The 16,984-nt window shown below is 35.5% G+C and overlaps 1 protein-coding gene and 1 long non-coding RNA gene across 8 annotated transcripts in view; one reads left to right on the forward strand and one right to left on the reverse strand.

Annotated features, from left to right (window-relative positions):
- The window catches only part of LOC127854475 (uncharacterized), a 282,308-nt gene that overhangs the window by 185,518 nt on the left and 79,806 nt on the right, over positions 1-16,984 (reverse strand). For 6 of the 7 annotated variants that reach the window (XM_052389530.1, XM_052389527.1, XM_052389528.1 and 3 more), the window contains one exon: positions 9,802-9,911. The exons of the other annotated variant lie outside the window; for it this stretch is intronic. In XM_052389530.1, coding sequence (XP_052245490.1) covers positions 9,802-9,911 — 110 coding nt within the window. The remainder of the gene's footprint in view (positions 1-9,801; positions 9,912-16,984) is intronic. 7 annotated transcript variants of the gene reach the window in all.
- LOC127854480 (uncharacterized) lies at positions 838-1,991 on the forward strand. Its single transcript, XR_008037085.1, has 3 exons — positions 838-1,106; positions 1,365-1,550; positions 1,844-1,991. It is a non-coding gene; the product is annotated as an uncharacterized LOC127854480 (long non-coding RNA).

Genomic DNA, 16,984 nt, shown 5'->3' on the forward strand with positions numbered 1-16,984 from the left:
TTTAAGGTTTACAGATGTGGGTTTTTTCTCACAAAAGTGCGTTTTTCTATTTTGATGTGCGTCTTTTTTGAGCATAAGTTAGTCTTTTATTTCATAAGTGCGTTTTTATCATATGATCTGTTTTAAAAGGATGTATCTAAAAAGACACATGTTTAACACACTTCTTAAAAAGTGCGTCTTTAACAACCGTTTAGCAAATGATTAAACATAGACATATATCTCAGTAACCTGTAATAATATAAGGGGCAGTTTGAATCATTACTGGTTGTCCATATTAACCTGTTTAATGTTTACATACTTTATCATACAATTTCAATGCATACCTATTGCTTACGTTTTAATCTCAAACATTTCTAAAACTTTCCACCTAAATCAGACTGTCCGTAACTAATTAAAAATATTGAAAGTGTCAAAAGTATTATGTGGGCTTGATAGTATCAATTATATTTCCTCAACATAATTAAGTATTTGAACTTTCTTATACTGATATTTATACCCTAATACAATTAATGTCTACCACATTGACCATAAACATACATTTTAAAGGCAATGAAAATAATATTTATACTATTAATATTATTTGCTAAAACCATTCAGCATGTTATATTTAAATATTTACAATTAAATATAATGTTTTAAGGGTGCTGTGTATTATTCAATAAATATTTTGGTGTTGAAATGACTGCCTTATCAGTATTTCTCAAATTATGCAATTTTTGGCTTAGACACAGCATGGTATCAGATAAGAGAATAGCCAGTCCCTATCAGTCCTCCATCTAAGCCTAACTAAGGGGTGTTGATATGCTTTTGATTTGTTCAGGCACCATCTATTTGAGAACCACAGATAGGAAGTTATTTTATGAAAACAAGCAGCATCAGCAACTGACTTTAAGCTAGAATTAAGACTTATTATTCTAGTGTAAAATGTCTTGAAATACTTTCAGCATGAAGTATTGTGTGATGAAAAAAAATGTGTATTTACTACAATGTGTAAATCAACAATAAAGGAGATTAAAAGTGGGTGGTTAAAGACATATAAAGTGATATGGTCTAGTTCAACAACTGCCTGTATTTTTGGAATACTGAAGAACAGTCTGTTGTAACAGGTTCGTATTTTCAATTCTGCATTCCTTTTTTATTTAGTTTATTGAATTAATTATGATCATTATCATATTTATGTATTGTCACTGGGAAATGTAAATGGATGAGTAAATGTAATGCAATTTTAAAAGAAAAACAACACCATTTGAATTATTATGGCTGTATTTTATGGTTATTGTCATCTTAAAGTTATTTATACCTATTTTTGGTCATTAATGAACAGATTTTTCCCCCATATTAAATGAGAACTTTTAAATTAAAAGGTTAAACCCCATGGAAAGAATGTGCATCATCGCATCGCCTGCCAAAAAAAGGAGCAAAAGAGAGACTACCTGATGTATGGACTTGAATACCAGGTTTTACCCTGCACAAGCTGGCCGACATGAGGAGAACAGGAGTGGGAAAACCGCGCCCTCTCCTTGACCAAGAAAAGCTGGATTTGTTTAGAGGTAAAACTATACAGGGTACTGGTTATTGCATTTTAAAGGTGTCACACTTCCGACCAGTCCACACAGCAAAATGAGACCACGTATCTTGGTACATTTTCGAACAGTATTTTCTATCAAACGTATTTATTTATGAAAAGCGTTTAGTCACATGTGATCAGGGGTTTAAAATTGCATAATAAACAACCAAAAACAACAAGCAAACAAACTAGTTTTGATTTAAATTTATAATTTTTATAGCAACAAGATTACCATAACAGCAATATTCAACACTTACATTATAAAATATCTTTCAGGACCTGATCAAATGAGATCATGCACGAGACGCATCGCGCAAAGGCCATGACAGTATAATAGTTGCAAAGAAGTTTGACCGCCTGGTGGCAGACTTGGAGAGAAAGATGAGAGCTGCACTCCGCTGCTTCAAAGAAATGCTGAAAGGCCTTGATTGATATACATCTTTCTTATGTATATAGCTGTTCGTGTGTATATACTGTACATGTTATTATAGTATGCTATTATTTTTTGTTTATTTATAATCAAATTATGTTTATATTTATTTCATCAAATTGCCATTGATATTTAATTACTCATGTATGTTAAAAAATGTTGGTGTACATTAAAGTATAAAATTGAATTATCTTGTAATTATTAAAATACACAAATATATATGTTTATATAATTATTGGTTTTTATTGCATATCTGAATTAAAAAAAACTTTTAACAGCATATAATTGAATCAACTGTTAAGGCAAAAGATGCACCTTTAACGCACATGTGTGCTTTTTGTGAGTGCGTTTTTTGCTGCCATTCATGTGCATTAATTGTGCGTTTTGTGTGGGTTATAACTGCGCTTAACGTGCGTTAAATGTGCGCTTTTTGTGAGTTAAATGTGCGCTTTTTTATTTAAAAAGCGCACATTTAACGCACATAAAAGCGCACATTTAACACACATGTGCGCTTTTATGTGGGTTATAACTGCGCTTTTTGTGAGTTAAATGTGCGCTTTTTAAATAAAAAAGCGCACATTTAACTCACAAAAACGCACATTTAACGCACTTAAAAGCGCACATTTTACACACATAAATGGCAGTCAAAAACGCACTTATAAAAAGCGCACGTTTAACGCTTATTTAACACACATAAAAGCGCACTTTAACACGCATGTGCGCTTTTATGTGGGTTATAACTGCGCTTTTTGTGAGTTAAATGTGCGCTTTTTAAATAAAAAAAGCGCACATTTAACTCACAAAAAGCGCACATTTAACGCACTTTAAAGCGCACATTTTACACACATAAATGGTAGTCAAAAACGCACTTATATAAAAAGCGCACGTTTAACGCACATAAAAGCGCACATTGAACACACTTATAAAAAGCACACATTTAACGCACATAAAGCGCACATTTATCCACAAAAAGCGCACATTTTCTTGTTTGTTTGTTTTTGTTAAAAACTCACTCGGTAAGAAAAAGCGCACAAAAAACGCAGTGCCAATACCGCCACGTTTAACGCACGCAAAACGTACGTAAAACGTACATTTCACACACTTTTTTGAGAAGGGTAGTGTGGAAGGTAAAAATTAGCAACAGCAACAAACTGCCACAAAACCACTGAAAATATTCATTGATAGTGACACTGGGTTATTCATGCATAACTGATTCACCATAGTTCTTTCATAGCGTGATGCCTTAGCAGCCATCCTCTAATACTAAGTTCGTAAAATTATAAATAACATATTTCAGTGTAAAATAAAAACAGCCAAGCCAATAACCATATTTATTTGTACTAGCGCATTCTGACTTTCACAGTGAAAACTACAGCTTTATCACAGACGTGACGAATACCCCCACATGCCGCATTGACACGGATAATCTTGCATGTTGTCTTCACAAAAAAAACAGCGAACACCATGCTCAATGTTTAAAACGCACTAAGTGTCCCTGTGACCTAGTTTTTAACCTGGTATGGTCCATGTTCGAACTTGACCTACACATCATCTAGATACAACTTCTGACCAATAAAGTGTGGTGTCAAGATCGGATGATAACAACTGAATTAGAGAGTGGACACAATGCTAAATGTGTAAAACGTACTAAGTGACCCCCGTGAGCTAGTTTTTTATCTGGCATGGCCCATGTTCACACTTGGCCTCAATATCATCTACACAAAACTTCTCACCAAGTTTGGTGAAGATCAAATGAAAACTACTTGAATAAGAGAGAGGACACCATGCGAAATGTTAAAAAACGCACTTAGTGACCCCGTGACATAGTTTTTGGCTCGGCATGGCCCATGTTCAAACTTGGTGTAGAGATCATCTAGATAAAACTTCTGACCAAAATTGTAAAGATATTAGATGAAAACTGCTTGAATAAGAGAGCGGACAACATGCTCAATGTTTAACAAGGCTATTGTCAAGCAATATGGCCCCCTTCCTGCTCCACCATTGTCAGAAATTCCACAATTTTCAGATTATTTATTGGGGGGTTGCCATAGCAACCACAATTTTTGACGTAGGAACAAAATGAAATGATGTGCATAATGTCCATATTGCCATCTATCCATGTTGCAAGTTTTATGAAAAAATATTAAGAACTTTTAAAAGTTATCACATGATCCAGAAAACCACCATTTTCAGTAGTATTTCTAGTCTATGTGTTGCCATAGCAACCAGAATTTTTGACGTAGGAACAAAATAAAATGGCGTTCATAATGTCCATATTGCCACCTATCCATGTTTCAAGTATCATGATAAAATATTAAGATTTTTTTAAAGTTATCGCAAGATCCAGAAATGTGTGACAGACAGACTCTCAGACAGACAGACAGACACACAGAGCACAAACCATAAGTCCCCTCCGGCGAAACCGGTAGGGGACAAAAAGCACTAAGTGACCATGTGACCTAGTTTTTGACCCGGCACGACCCATATTCAAATTTGACCTAGACATTATCTAGATAAAACTTCTGACCAAGTTTGGTGAAGATAGGATGTAAACTACTTATATTAGAGAGCAGACACAAGGCTAAATGTTTAAAATGCACTAATTGACCCTGTGACCTAGTTTTAACTTGCCATGACCCATGTTCAAACTTGACCTAGACATCATCTAGATACAACTTCTGACCAAGTTTGGTGAAGCTCGGATGAAAACTACTTGAATAAGAGAGCAGACACCAGTCTCATTGTTTAAAACGCACTAAGTGACCCTGTGACCTAGTTTTTGACCCAGCATGACCCATATTTGAACTTGACCAAGTTTGGTGAAGATTGGATGAGACAACTTGAATAAGAGAGCGGACACGGACCGACAGACCAACAGACAATTTTACTCCTTTATATATAACACCCTTAAACTTTGTTTGTATAGGTATAATTATGTCTCAAATATAGAGTCCAGTGAATAGTTGTTATATATTGATTATAACAATGTTTTATCGACAGTCCAGTCTACTGACGCAGACTTGGTTCAATCAGGAAGGTCATCATACAGCACCACTTTGATGTTAATATGCAACTTTTTAGTTGTACATATTATTATACACCCCATATAAAAAATTATTTATTAATAATTTGATGTGAGAAAACATTAGTTTTCAATTACACAGGGAAATAATTTAATTTGCTAATTTTACATTGTTTAGTAATTTAATATTGTTACAAATAATTTTACATTGTGTGGTAACTTTACATTGTAACATAATTGTTATTACCATACTAGGCAATAAGTAATTTGCCAAAAAAGGTCATTGTGCTAAAATTGCCCATTGTATCCACCTTAAGCCAGTTGAAAACTGACGACACATGTATCTTTGAAATGCCATTTTTATTATCACAATATTTTTTCCACGATATATTTCCAGACTAATAAGGGTAGTTTACAAAAAAGATCATTGTGTTAAAATTGCTCATAGCAAAATTCCCTTTGGCAAATATTTATGTTTAATTTTATGTTCTTAAAAAGGTACAATTGTCACCTCATGACATAGTGTCATTTTGACACCTGGGAGGAAAGTTACTATTTAAGGACACGTAAAGTCACTTAACAGCAAAATAAATTGTAGCTGTTTAAGTAAACTGTGACTTTTACTGTTGTCCTCTTTTCCTCCCAGGTAAGACATTGTATTGTATTTTGGAATAAATAACATCCTTACTATTCGTTTAAGGGTTAAATGAATACTTTTGTATTTGGCAAATTTTCGAGTTATGCAAAGTAATGTCTGTACATTATCTTACATATTTATGTGTAGGTAAATAAATTAACAATTGGAAATATAACATTTTCACTGTTCATTTTTTCTCTTTTATAAATACTTGTTTATGTGATTTAAAGTTCAGCTTTAGATTATATACTTAAATTGCAAACAGTCTATACAGTTAATGTACTCTTTTCAAAAATATTACTTATATTTATATAATCTATTAAAGTAATTCATATATATTATATCTGTCATGATTTATAATTAGTATAAGATATTGTTTTCATTAAGTTACTTTTCACAGAAAAGTGAGTTCTCTTCATAAAAGCTAATCTTGGACTTGTGTAAAAACAGGCATGCTCAATTCCGATGCATCGACTATCGTCGGTATTCTCCGCAATAGAGAGAGAGAGATGTGTATTCTGGATAGCAACGTAAAATCGTATATATTCGGCTAAATTTGCGCACCAATAGGCAAGTCAGTTGTTGTTCAGTGACGACTCAACAAGCTCGATCAGCACTCAATCCCCGGGAGGCTTAACGTTTCTTACTACGCAAGCGCCAAAATGATTATGATTGAGGTAACAATACACTAAATGATCGCTTCATGTAGGGCTGTACTCTCTAAAAAAATATCATAGTTTACAGCCGGCATTTTTTACACGTTTTACCATTATTCGGGTGTTATCTTGCGGAGATAATGGTAGGGCATGAATAGGTGTTCACTACTGAATCCCTGAAATATGATACACTTGAAGACTATAGTAAACCATTGCACTAGAAAAGGTTACATTCCACTAAGAAACGGCCGAAAAAAAAAGTTGCAAAAACAGTTGATTTTGATTTGTGTCAAGTTCTTTCTTGCTTTGTACATGACATATCTTTGTTATTGCATAAATCGATTCCGCTTAGAATGGCCTTTAAGAAAAGGTATGGTTATGGGGGTCTCTATGTGCATAATGTTGCATTTATTTTCGCTCAAAGTTGTCGCTTTTACATTGAATTATATAGGGAAACTATTTAGTGTATTATGACCTTGATAAATTACCCGCAAAGACCGAAAATAAGCGAAAGTACAATTAAAAACTGAAATTTGACCATTTTGATCGATGAATCCGTAGTTTTTCAGTTCAAATCCATAGTGCGTAGTTTAGCCAAATAATCCGCAGTAACTACGGCGAATCCTTAGAAGTAAACAGGTCTGAATTGTTTATGGAGGCTGAGTTATATAGTGATTATTATTTTGATTCACATCGGTCACAGAGTAAGCGTTTATCGCAGGTTTGTTAACAATGAATCACAGTTGTAGCATTAATATGTGATATAAAAGCGGTAAATAAAGCAGAACATTAAAGGCGGTTTCGGGCATCATCATCACACGTACTGTAAACAATCATTAATTATGAGAAGTTTATGCAATGGGTGAGCAGTGTAAAATTACTTACGGCGAGTAAGTTGTGAAAAACAAAACCCGTTAATAATTTGATGCGGTAATAATTAAATCCAGTGCATGTATATTTTATCATGTCTATTTGTAGAACTGATTTACACTGTTTTTCCAGAGCCACGTGATAATAACTATTCACTATGCATTAATACCGGTATTCCATGTAAAACCCGTGTTATACGAAAGAGCGCAAAATTATTGCTATCGTCTGCAATGCCAAGTTCTACGCATGCAAAGCATGCTTTTTTAATTAAAACAGACAATGTGTCACTAAATATAGCCTAGCCGCTCAGTACATGCAGTATTTAAGACTTACAAATTTACTGTTATGTTTGAATAAATTATATATTGCAACTATGGAAAAAAAGGTCAATTCAAGAATACATCGCAGTACATGTATTTTACAAGAATCAAGAAGCACCAGACTACGACAAAAATTATTGGTAGAAGGGGGGGTGGGGAATAGGAGTTACGCAAGAAACACCCATTCAAACACCGGAGCATATCTGAAAGTTCTAACATTGTATACCGTTTATGCCAGTGCATGAAAATAAATATTTTACAAAAAATTAAAAAAACTTGAAATTATTTGATTTCAGGTAACAAATAATTTATTTAAATGTGACGTCATTGATAATTTAATACAGTAATTGTTGATACCTATAGATTCATGATAATGATTATGTAGTTCATTAAGCAAATAAGGTTATAATGTGGGTCGTCATCGTAGTGCTGAAATTTGGCTACTATTTTTTTCCTTAGCGCCAACCTAGTAACTCAATAATGTTCTATTGTCGCCATCCTAGTAACTTAATAATGTTCTATTGAATGCTTTATACATATCAGATGCATAACCAATGAAAAGAAAATTGGTACTTGCCTGAGAGCGGCCAACTTCAATTGGTACTTGCCTGAAAGAGTCCAACTTCAATTGGTACTTGCCTGAAAGCGGCCAACTTCAATTGGTACGTGCCTGAAAGCCGCTAACTTCAATTGGTACTTGCCTAGAAGCAGCCAACTATTGGTACTTGCCTGAAATCGGTACTTGCCTGAAAGCAGTACTTGCCTGAAAGCGGCCAACTTCAATTGGTACTTACCTGAAAGTGGCCAACTTCAATTGGTACTTGCCTGAAAGCGGCCAACTATTTGTACTTGCCTAAAAGCAGCCAACTATTGGTACTTGCCTGAAAGCGGTACTTGCCTGAAAGCGGCCAACTTAAATTGGTACTTGCCTGAAAGCGGCCAACTATTGGTACTTGCCTGAAAGCGGCCAACTATTGGTACTTGCCTGAAAGCAGTACTTGCCTGAAAGCGGCCAACTTCAATTGGTACTTGCCTGAAAGTGACCAACTTCAATTGGTACTTGCCTGAAAGCGGCCAACTAATGGGACTTGCCTGAAAGCGGCCAACTATTGATACTTGCCTGACAGCGGTACTTGCCTGAAAGCGGCCAACTGCAATTGGTACTTGCCTGAAAGCGGCTAACTTCAATTGGCACTTGCCTGAAAGCTGCCAACTATTGGTACTTGCCTGAAAGCGGTACTTGCCTGAAAACAGCCAACTTCAATTAGTACTTGCCTGAAAGCGGCCAACTTCAATTGGTTCTTACCTGAAAGTGGCCAAATATTGGTACTTGCCTGAAAGCGGCCAACTATTGGTACTTACCTGAAAGCGGCCAGTACTTGCCTGAAAGCTGCCAACTTCAATTGTTACTTGCCTGAAAGCGGCCAACTTCAATTGGTACTTGCCTGAAAGCGGCCAACTTCAATTGGTACTTGCCTGAAAGCGGCCAACTTCAATTGGTACTTGCCTGAAAGCAGCCAACTATTGGTACTTGCCTGAAAGGGATACACACCTGAAAGCGGCCAACTTCAATTGGTACTTGCCTGAAAGTGGCCAACTATTGGTACTTGCCTGAAAGCGGCCATTTATTGGTACTCGCCTGAAAGCAGTTCTTGCCTAAAAACGGCCAACTTCAATGGTACTTGCCTGAAAGCGCCCAACTTCAATCGGTACTTGCCTGAAAGCAGCTAACTATTGGTACTTGCCTGAAAGCGGCAAACTTCAACATTGGTACTTGCCTGAAAGTGGCCAACTTCAACATTGGTACTTGCCTGAAAGCGGCCAACTTCAATTGGTAATTGCCTGAAAGCCGCCAACTTCAATTCGTACTTGCCTGAAAGCAACCAACTATTGGTACTTTCCTGAAAGCGGCCAACTATTGGTACTTGCCTGAAAGTGGCCAACTAACACATTGGTACTTGCCTGAAAGCGGCCAACTTCAATTGGTACTTGCCTAAAAGCGGCCAAATTCAACAGCGTAAATTGGTACTTGCCTGAAAGCGGCTAACTTCAACAGCGTAAATTGGTACTTGCATGAAAGCGGCCAACTTCAATATTGGTACTTGCCTGAAAGCGGCCAACTTACACATTGGTACTTGCCTGAAAGCGGCCAACTTCAACAGCGTAAATTGGTACTTGCCTGAAAGCGGCCAACTTCAACAGCGTAAATTGGTACTTGCCTGAAAGCGGCCAACTTCAACAGCGTAAATTGGTACTTGCCTGAAAGTGACCAACTTCAACAGTGTAAATTGGTACTTGCCTGAAAGCGGCCAACTTCAACAGCGTTAATCTTGAAGTAGTTACCGGCTGAAGATATGACCGCCACTCTGAAAGTTTTTGTCCTTGTTCTTGTTGAATTGCTACTGTAACCTGTGATACAAAGGCACAGTTTTGTGTCCAGTATTTCAAACAAAAGTGAACAATTCTTTGGGTAAAAAAAAAAGACAACATACAATTTTTCCCAATTAATATCCTTTCACCAATAATCCTACACAACTTGCAAACAAGAAACTTGACTTTTTACATTTATTTCTATGATAACCATGGCAACTGATCAATTAACTTTGTATTTATTTATTTATCATCGTCTAATCAATGTACACAGTATATAATAACATACATAACTGTTTACAGGGTTCATACAAATTTTCTCCAATGAAATTCAAGCACTTTTAAAGCACTTTTCAAGGGAAAAATCCAAATTCAAAAACCTTTTTAGTCAGACCTTCTGAAAACTGTATATTATTCTGTGGCCAATACTGACAATATTTTCGCTAAATTTGTCTCTTCTTGCCCAACATTCTATGTGAATTTAAACAGTCTGCACTACCCTGCTACAGTAACAACTGTTTAATCCATGTAATAATTGAGGCTTGTAAAAAATATACTTATTAAGTAATTTTCTACAGCAGGTATACATGTACATGTAAAATCTGTTATAGATGCAATAGTGTACTGTATATGTTCAGACTGAGAGTCTGCACTCATTTAAACAGATTGCAGTTTCTTCACAGTATTATCTAATTTATTTGACAATCAGTCAAGTGCAACTTTGTTGTCTTTTGCAGTATGTCTGAATAAATTGGCTTAACCGAATGAATTTGCTTCACAGACAAACTGCATTTTAGGTGGCTTTTCAACACCGATTCCCCATACTGTCAATCTCTATATCTGTACTGCGTTCTTTACAAGATGCTTTGACTTTACAATCGGCATTATAAACAACCCAAGGGTACCTCAAAAGCCACCCTTTCTGAAAATGCACTTATTCGCTGGCATATTTCAACTTGTCAGCACCGTAATGGCATAATGCGTACAACAAAAACCGAAGTAGACAAATTGGCGGAAAATTAGTAGTAGTTGCCTCCCTTACGTTCTAAAACCCGTACCAACCCGTACCGATCCAGTAGCTGCCAGTATGAACAGATCGGAACCGTCATAAATCGTGAAAAAAACTACTTCCGACTCACGGAAATTAAATATTTTTATCCATTTTTCAAGCACTTTTCCAGCCAAATTCACGCACGTTTTAAGCACTTTTCAAGGTTATGGTTGAAAATAAGCACTTTTAAGCACTCCAGATCGTTTTAAAGCACTTTTCAAGATAAACCTTGATTTTCAAGCACTTTTCAAGGTCTGTGCGAACCCTGGTTTAAAATACGGTACATTGCCAATCTAAAGAGATTTACAAGAGACTTTTAATGTTAACATGACAAACTTAGAAACACAATAAGAAAATCAAGATCCATAGACTATACTTTATATAAACATAATAAAAGTAAGATTTAAAGTACCCATGTTATTCGGGTAATTAAAATCTGCCTTAAGAAGGATTGTTAAAACACTGAATTTAAATACCTGTAATGAGGCTAAAGCCTTACATTGTTGATTGAGTGTTTGATCAGATCTATACACAATTTGATTAACAAGGGAACTTTAGGATAGAGCTAAAACAATTTCACTATTAAAATAATTGTCTTAATTTTTTTTATGCACTAAAACATGTTTCTAGGAATTTAAAACTAAACAAGGGCTGTTTGTAAAACATGCATGCCACCCATATGGGCTGTCGGTTGTAGTGGCAGCCATTGTGTGAATACATTTTTTGTCACTTCGACCTTGACCTTTGACCTAGTGACCTGTAAATCAATAGGGGTCATCTGCGAGTCATGATCAATGTACCTATGAAGTGTCATGATCCTAGGCAAAAGCGTTCTTGAGTTATCATCCGAAAAAGAAATGTTACTGTTTTGGGTCACCGTGACCTTGACCTTTGACCTAGTGAACTCAAAATCAATATGGGTCATCTGCGAGTCATGATCAATGTACCTATGAAGTTTCATGATCCTAGGCGTAAGCAAGCTTTCTGAAAAGACCGGACCGCCGGTCTTGTTCGGCAAAATTCTTTACGGTCCAGCGAAGTTTCTAATATCGCCGGTCATTGTGACAGGCCAAACAAATATGACTAAATACTGAAAAGTCTAATGCTTCGGAGTTCCCAAAAAAACGAAAACATCCCATTAGAATCACTCGTTTCGTGAATTTCAAGCCTTTTTGTCATTAAGAACACCAACGCGTCACTTATTCTTAAGAGTGCTCTCCCTTTGAAATGTTGTTATTTCGAAAACGTCAATTTCAATGGTCCGACATATTACCATCTATCCAATTTAATACAATGGTTGTAACAAAAAACTTCAAATGAAAAACATATGTCGTTGCTAAAGTTCCTCAATGGCAACACCAATCGTGTTGTGTTATTTTGTTTTGAGTCTGACTAGAATTTAAAGCTGTTTTCCATCATACACTGTAATCACTTGAACACGCAAGTGTTTTGTTTTACTTTATCGAGTGTACTTATACACAGGCTTCACATTGCAATAAATATGATGATATATATATTAATTCTTCATTTATAAACTCATGCTTTTCGGTCAGGTGATTTTTTGTCCGGACAGGCTAACTTTTCCATCAGCCTGTCCGGTTGACAGGCACTGTTTGGGACTTTTCAGGAAGCCTGGGCGTAAGCGTTCTTGAGTTATCATCCGGAAACCATTTTACTATTTCGGGTCACCGTGGCCTTGACCTTTGACATAGTGACCTGAAAATCAATAGGGGTCATCTGCGAGTCATGATCAATCTACCTATCAAATTTAATGATCTCAGGAATAAGCGTTCTTCAGTTATCATCCGGAAACCATTTTACTACTTCAGGTCAACGTGACCTTTGACCTAGTGACCTGAAAATCAATAGGGTTCAAGTGCAAGTCATGATCAATGTACCTATGAAGTTTCATGATCCTAGGCATAAGCGTTCTTGAGTTCTCATCCAGAAACCATTTTACTATTTCGGGTCACCGTGACCTTGACCTTTGACATAGTGACGTGAAAATTAAAAAGGGGTCATCTGCCAGCCATTATCAATCTACCTACGAAGTTTCATGATCCTAGGCATAAGCATTCTTGAGTAATCATCCGGAAACCATTTTACTATTTCGGGTCACTGTGACCTTGACGTTTGACCTAGTGACCTGAAAATCAATAGGGGTCATCTGCGAGTCATGATCAATCTGCTTATAAAGTATCATGATCCTAGGCCTTAGTGTTCTTGAGTTATTATCCCGAAACCATTTTACTATTTCGGGTCACTGTGACCTTGAGCTTTGATCTAGTGACCTGAAAATCAATAGGGGTCATTTGTGAGTCATGATCAATCTACATATGAAGTTTCATGATCCAAGGCCTAAACGTTCTTGAGTTATCATCCGGAAACCAATTTACTATTTCGGGTCACAGTGACCTTGACCTTTGACCTAGTGACCTCAAAATCAATCAGGGTCATCTGCGAGTCATAATCAATCTACTTATAAAGTTTCATGATCCTAGGCCCAAGCGTTCTTGTGTTATCATCCGGAAACCACCTGGTGGACAGACCGACCGACCGACCGACAGACTGACAGACCGACATGTGCAAAGCAATATACCCCCTTTTCTTCGAAGGGGGTCATAATTATTGAAAGTGTCAAAAATATTTGGGCTTTCAAGCATCAATTATATCTCCTCAACATAAAACAATAAGCATTTGAACTTTCTTATACTGATATTTAACCCCAATACAATTAATGTCTACCACATTGACCATAAACATACATTTTAAAAGGCAATTAAAATAATATTTATAATATTATTATTATTTGCTAACACCATTCAGCATGTTATATTTAAATATTCACAATAAGATATAATGTGCTAAGGGTGCTGTGTATTATTCAATAAATATTTTGGTGTTGAAAATTTGTGCCTTGGCTTATCAGTGGATATTTTCTCAAATTATGTAATTTTTGGCTGACACAGCATTCGCTATATTCCAGTAACCCATAATTCATTTCGGCATGACCAACTGATGACTTCCGGTTAAATGCAAACATTTATTCTTCTTGCGCAATAACGAAACTAATCAACTTCCGTGAATACAGTATGTATCACAGTGCTACAGCTAGCAATAAATAGAGGGGCGCTGCGCCCCTCTAAAATTTGCCCACTTAAAAAGCGCCCCTCTATTTTTCTGTCAAATGCCCTTTTAATCTCTAAATTTCTGCTTTCAGGCCGTATAAATCGCTAGAAACATCGACATGTATACACAGATAACACCCTTAGGCCAGCATTTTTTATAAATTGGTTTACAGGAATTTTTTTAGAAAAACAGGGTCGGGGGTTGAAATAAAAATAAAAATAAAAGAACAAAAACGGGTGTGACCCCTTATGTACCAGTCCCTTTATGTACCAGTCCCTTTAACAAAAACCACAGAGTCGAAAAAAAAAGTTTAAACTTGTTGATTCTTTTTTTATTTTTATAAACCAACTTTTTATGTTACTTTTGTAATATATCTCTTATTTGTAATATATTTCTTATTTATGATAACAGTTAGTCATTAGAAGCAATAGAAATTGTGTTATTTATATAAATACTTTTTTCAATAACATTTCTTTTTAATCTTAATTTTTGTTGAATGTTCTCATTGTTTGCTATTGTCAGAATAAAAAATTGACAGGTGTAAAGAAATATTTTTCAAAAAAGACAAAACCATAGACGTACTGCATTCATTTTATTATTAATACTAGAGCAAAATGTACGAAAACAGACGAACCCAAAATCCTTTAAAACACCTAATGTGATAGTTTTGTCAATCCGATTTTCTGCAAATGCGTTTTTGACGAGAATTATCTCATCTACGTCGACAAACATCTCAGCCACAACATCCGCCACCGACATGGATAATGTAATATTCATATTGTGTGACTTAACCTTATCATTCTCAATAGTTTCTATCTTAAAACAATTCCGTTGACGCTGGTCATTGTTATTGTCGTCAACAAACACTTTAGAGCACGCCATTTTGCATGCCTAAACTAAGCTTTTACATAAACACGAATACGATTGGTTTATTCTATTTTAAACAGCCAATAAAATGTACCGATAGTAATATTATATAATACCGGATGTGATAAAACGCTTGCGAATATAAATTTTGATTGTTGTCTTCGAAAGTTTTATTTTTTATTAAAACACTGTCGGTGGACGTTATGAAAATAAAATTGGAGAGAGATACTTTTATTTTTATTCGATTTGACATAAAATACGGTCGGCGCTCCCGTAAACCAATTTTTTTTTTTAATGTTGGCCTAACATGACTGCCTGGGGTGTATTAAGTTAACACATTGTGAACAAACAAGCCCCAAGGCCATTGTTTGTTATCAGATCACTATTTAGCCTTTTACATGCTGTGAAAGATTATCTCTAAGGTCACGCTTGGTTAGGCACAATCCCACTCAAACTCAGCACTATTGATTTTTTTGTTTGCAAAAATAGTGATTTTTAATTCAAAATACCTATTAACATTTGAAAATCAATCATCATTTCTTTAATGCGAATACGCGTTTAATTTTTAGTCCGAAATTACGGCATGGAGAACATATTTGTGTTTGGATTTTATTTCTGAACTTAAAAACACTGTCTGTCCTCAATCATGATGAATTTTAACATGAATAGTGGCAGACAGTTGTTATTTCAACAAATAAAGAACTTGTTTGGAAGGAGGATTTATCACTCTGCAAGTAAAATGTAATGTTGATATTGTAGCGTTCTGCCGATTGCGTTGATCTATTTATTGTTACTTTACAGATAAATTCTGGATGGTTAATAAAATGACTTTAAGACAATAAACGTTTAAAACTGTTTTTTATTCACTATTTCCGTTCACCTTCAACTTTTAACATTATACAATTAAAGTCGATATTACACGTATGCAGGCACCCACTGGCTAACAAATTCTGCGTATTGTTTACACTGATCCTCTTGAACAGATACAGATTATTCCCAATATGGCGATATCAAAAAATATTTAATATAATCAGCTGATCAAAGACAGATCAATTCACACAAGTGCATTAATACAATACATGCAACTTACGCTTAAATAGTTACTTTTTATGTTAGACTGTTAGTAAAGAATTAAGTATTAAAAAATAAACCATTTAAAAGTTATAGCAATCAAACCACGTACTCGAAAGACTTTTAAGTTAGATTTTTTGTTAAAAATGACGTGGAGTAGGTTCCTATGAAAAGACTGAGCGAGACTGACTCGGAGTAAAAAATCGGCTCCTTATATACTCTGGGATGGGATTGACCAAAAATCTGGGGCGAAAAGTGGTCGAAAAATGGTCGAAATGTGGTCATTGACCAAATATTGGCCAATGACCAAAAACCAAAAAAACATGGGCAAAAAGTGGTCAGTGACGAAACAACTGGTCAATGACGTCATTACTACTTAACTACATTCGAACGTCAACTTAACAACTGACTGAGTAAAACTGACAAATGACAGCCATCTTGGATTTAAAAGAAGAATTAAACATGAGCGCAGTTAAATTATGACAATTTACAAGAGCGGTGCATAATACCGTGAAATTATGTGGGCGTTTTCTATTCATTGCCGACAACCTTGACTCGTAACAATTCAACCGTTTCGAACACAGGAAGTAAGATGGCTGACAGCTGGCAGAAATGTGATTGCAAGCAAAGGAGTTTTACGATTGCACAGGGATAGTGGCATCTAATGAAGAAAGGATTAAACATATTAACAGACTAAGTTGGAATTGTTTACATGCAATGGATATTACCAATCACCAAAGTGAGTAAAACATATGAATAAATGCTTTAAGGATCAGTGTAATGAAATTTCGCAAGTCGTAATGTCACTTGCAATGGAAAGATCGCAACAAAAAAACAAGCCCAGGATAAAATACATATGAAGTATAAAATTGTGCTTATAAAATATTCAAAGTTGATGAGCATAGTTAATACTAAAACGACGCTGGACATGACTACTCGCGGTGGGTGTCTGTTTAAGATGACAAAACAACAGGTAAGAACTATTAAAACAAGC

Source organism: Dreissena polymorpha, chromosome 13 (assembly GCF_020536995.1).
Source record: "Dreissena polymorpha isolate Duluth1 chromosome 13, UMN_Dpol_1.0, whole genome shotgun sequence".
In the NCBI taxonomy this organism is placed as follows: domain Eukaryota; kingdom Metazoa; phylum Mollusca; class Bivalvia; order Myida; family Dreissenidae; genus Dreissena; species Dreissena polymorpha.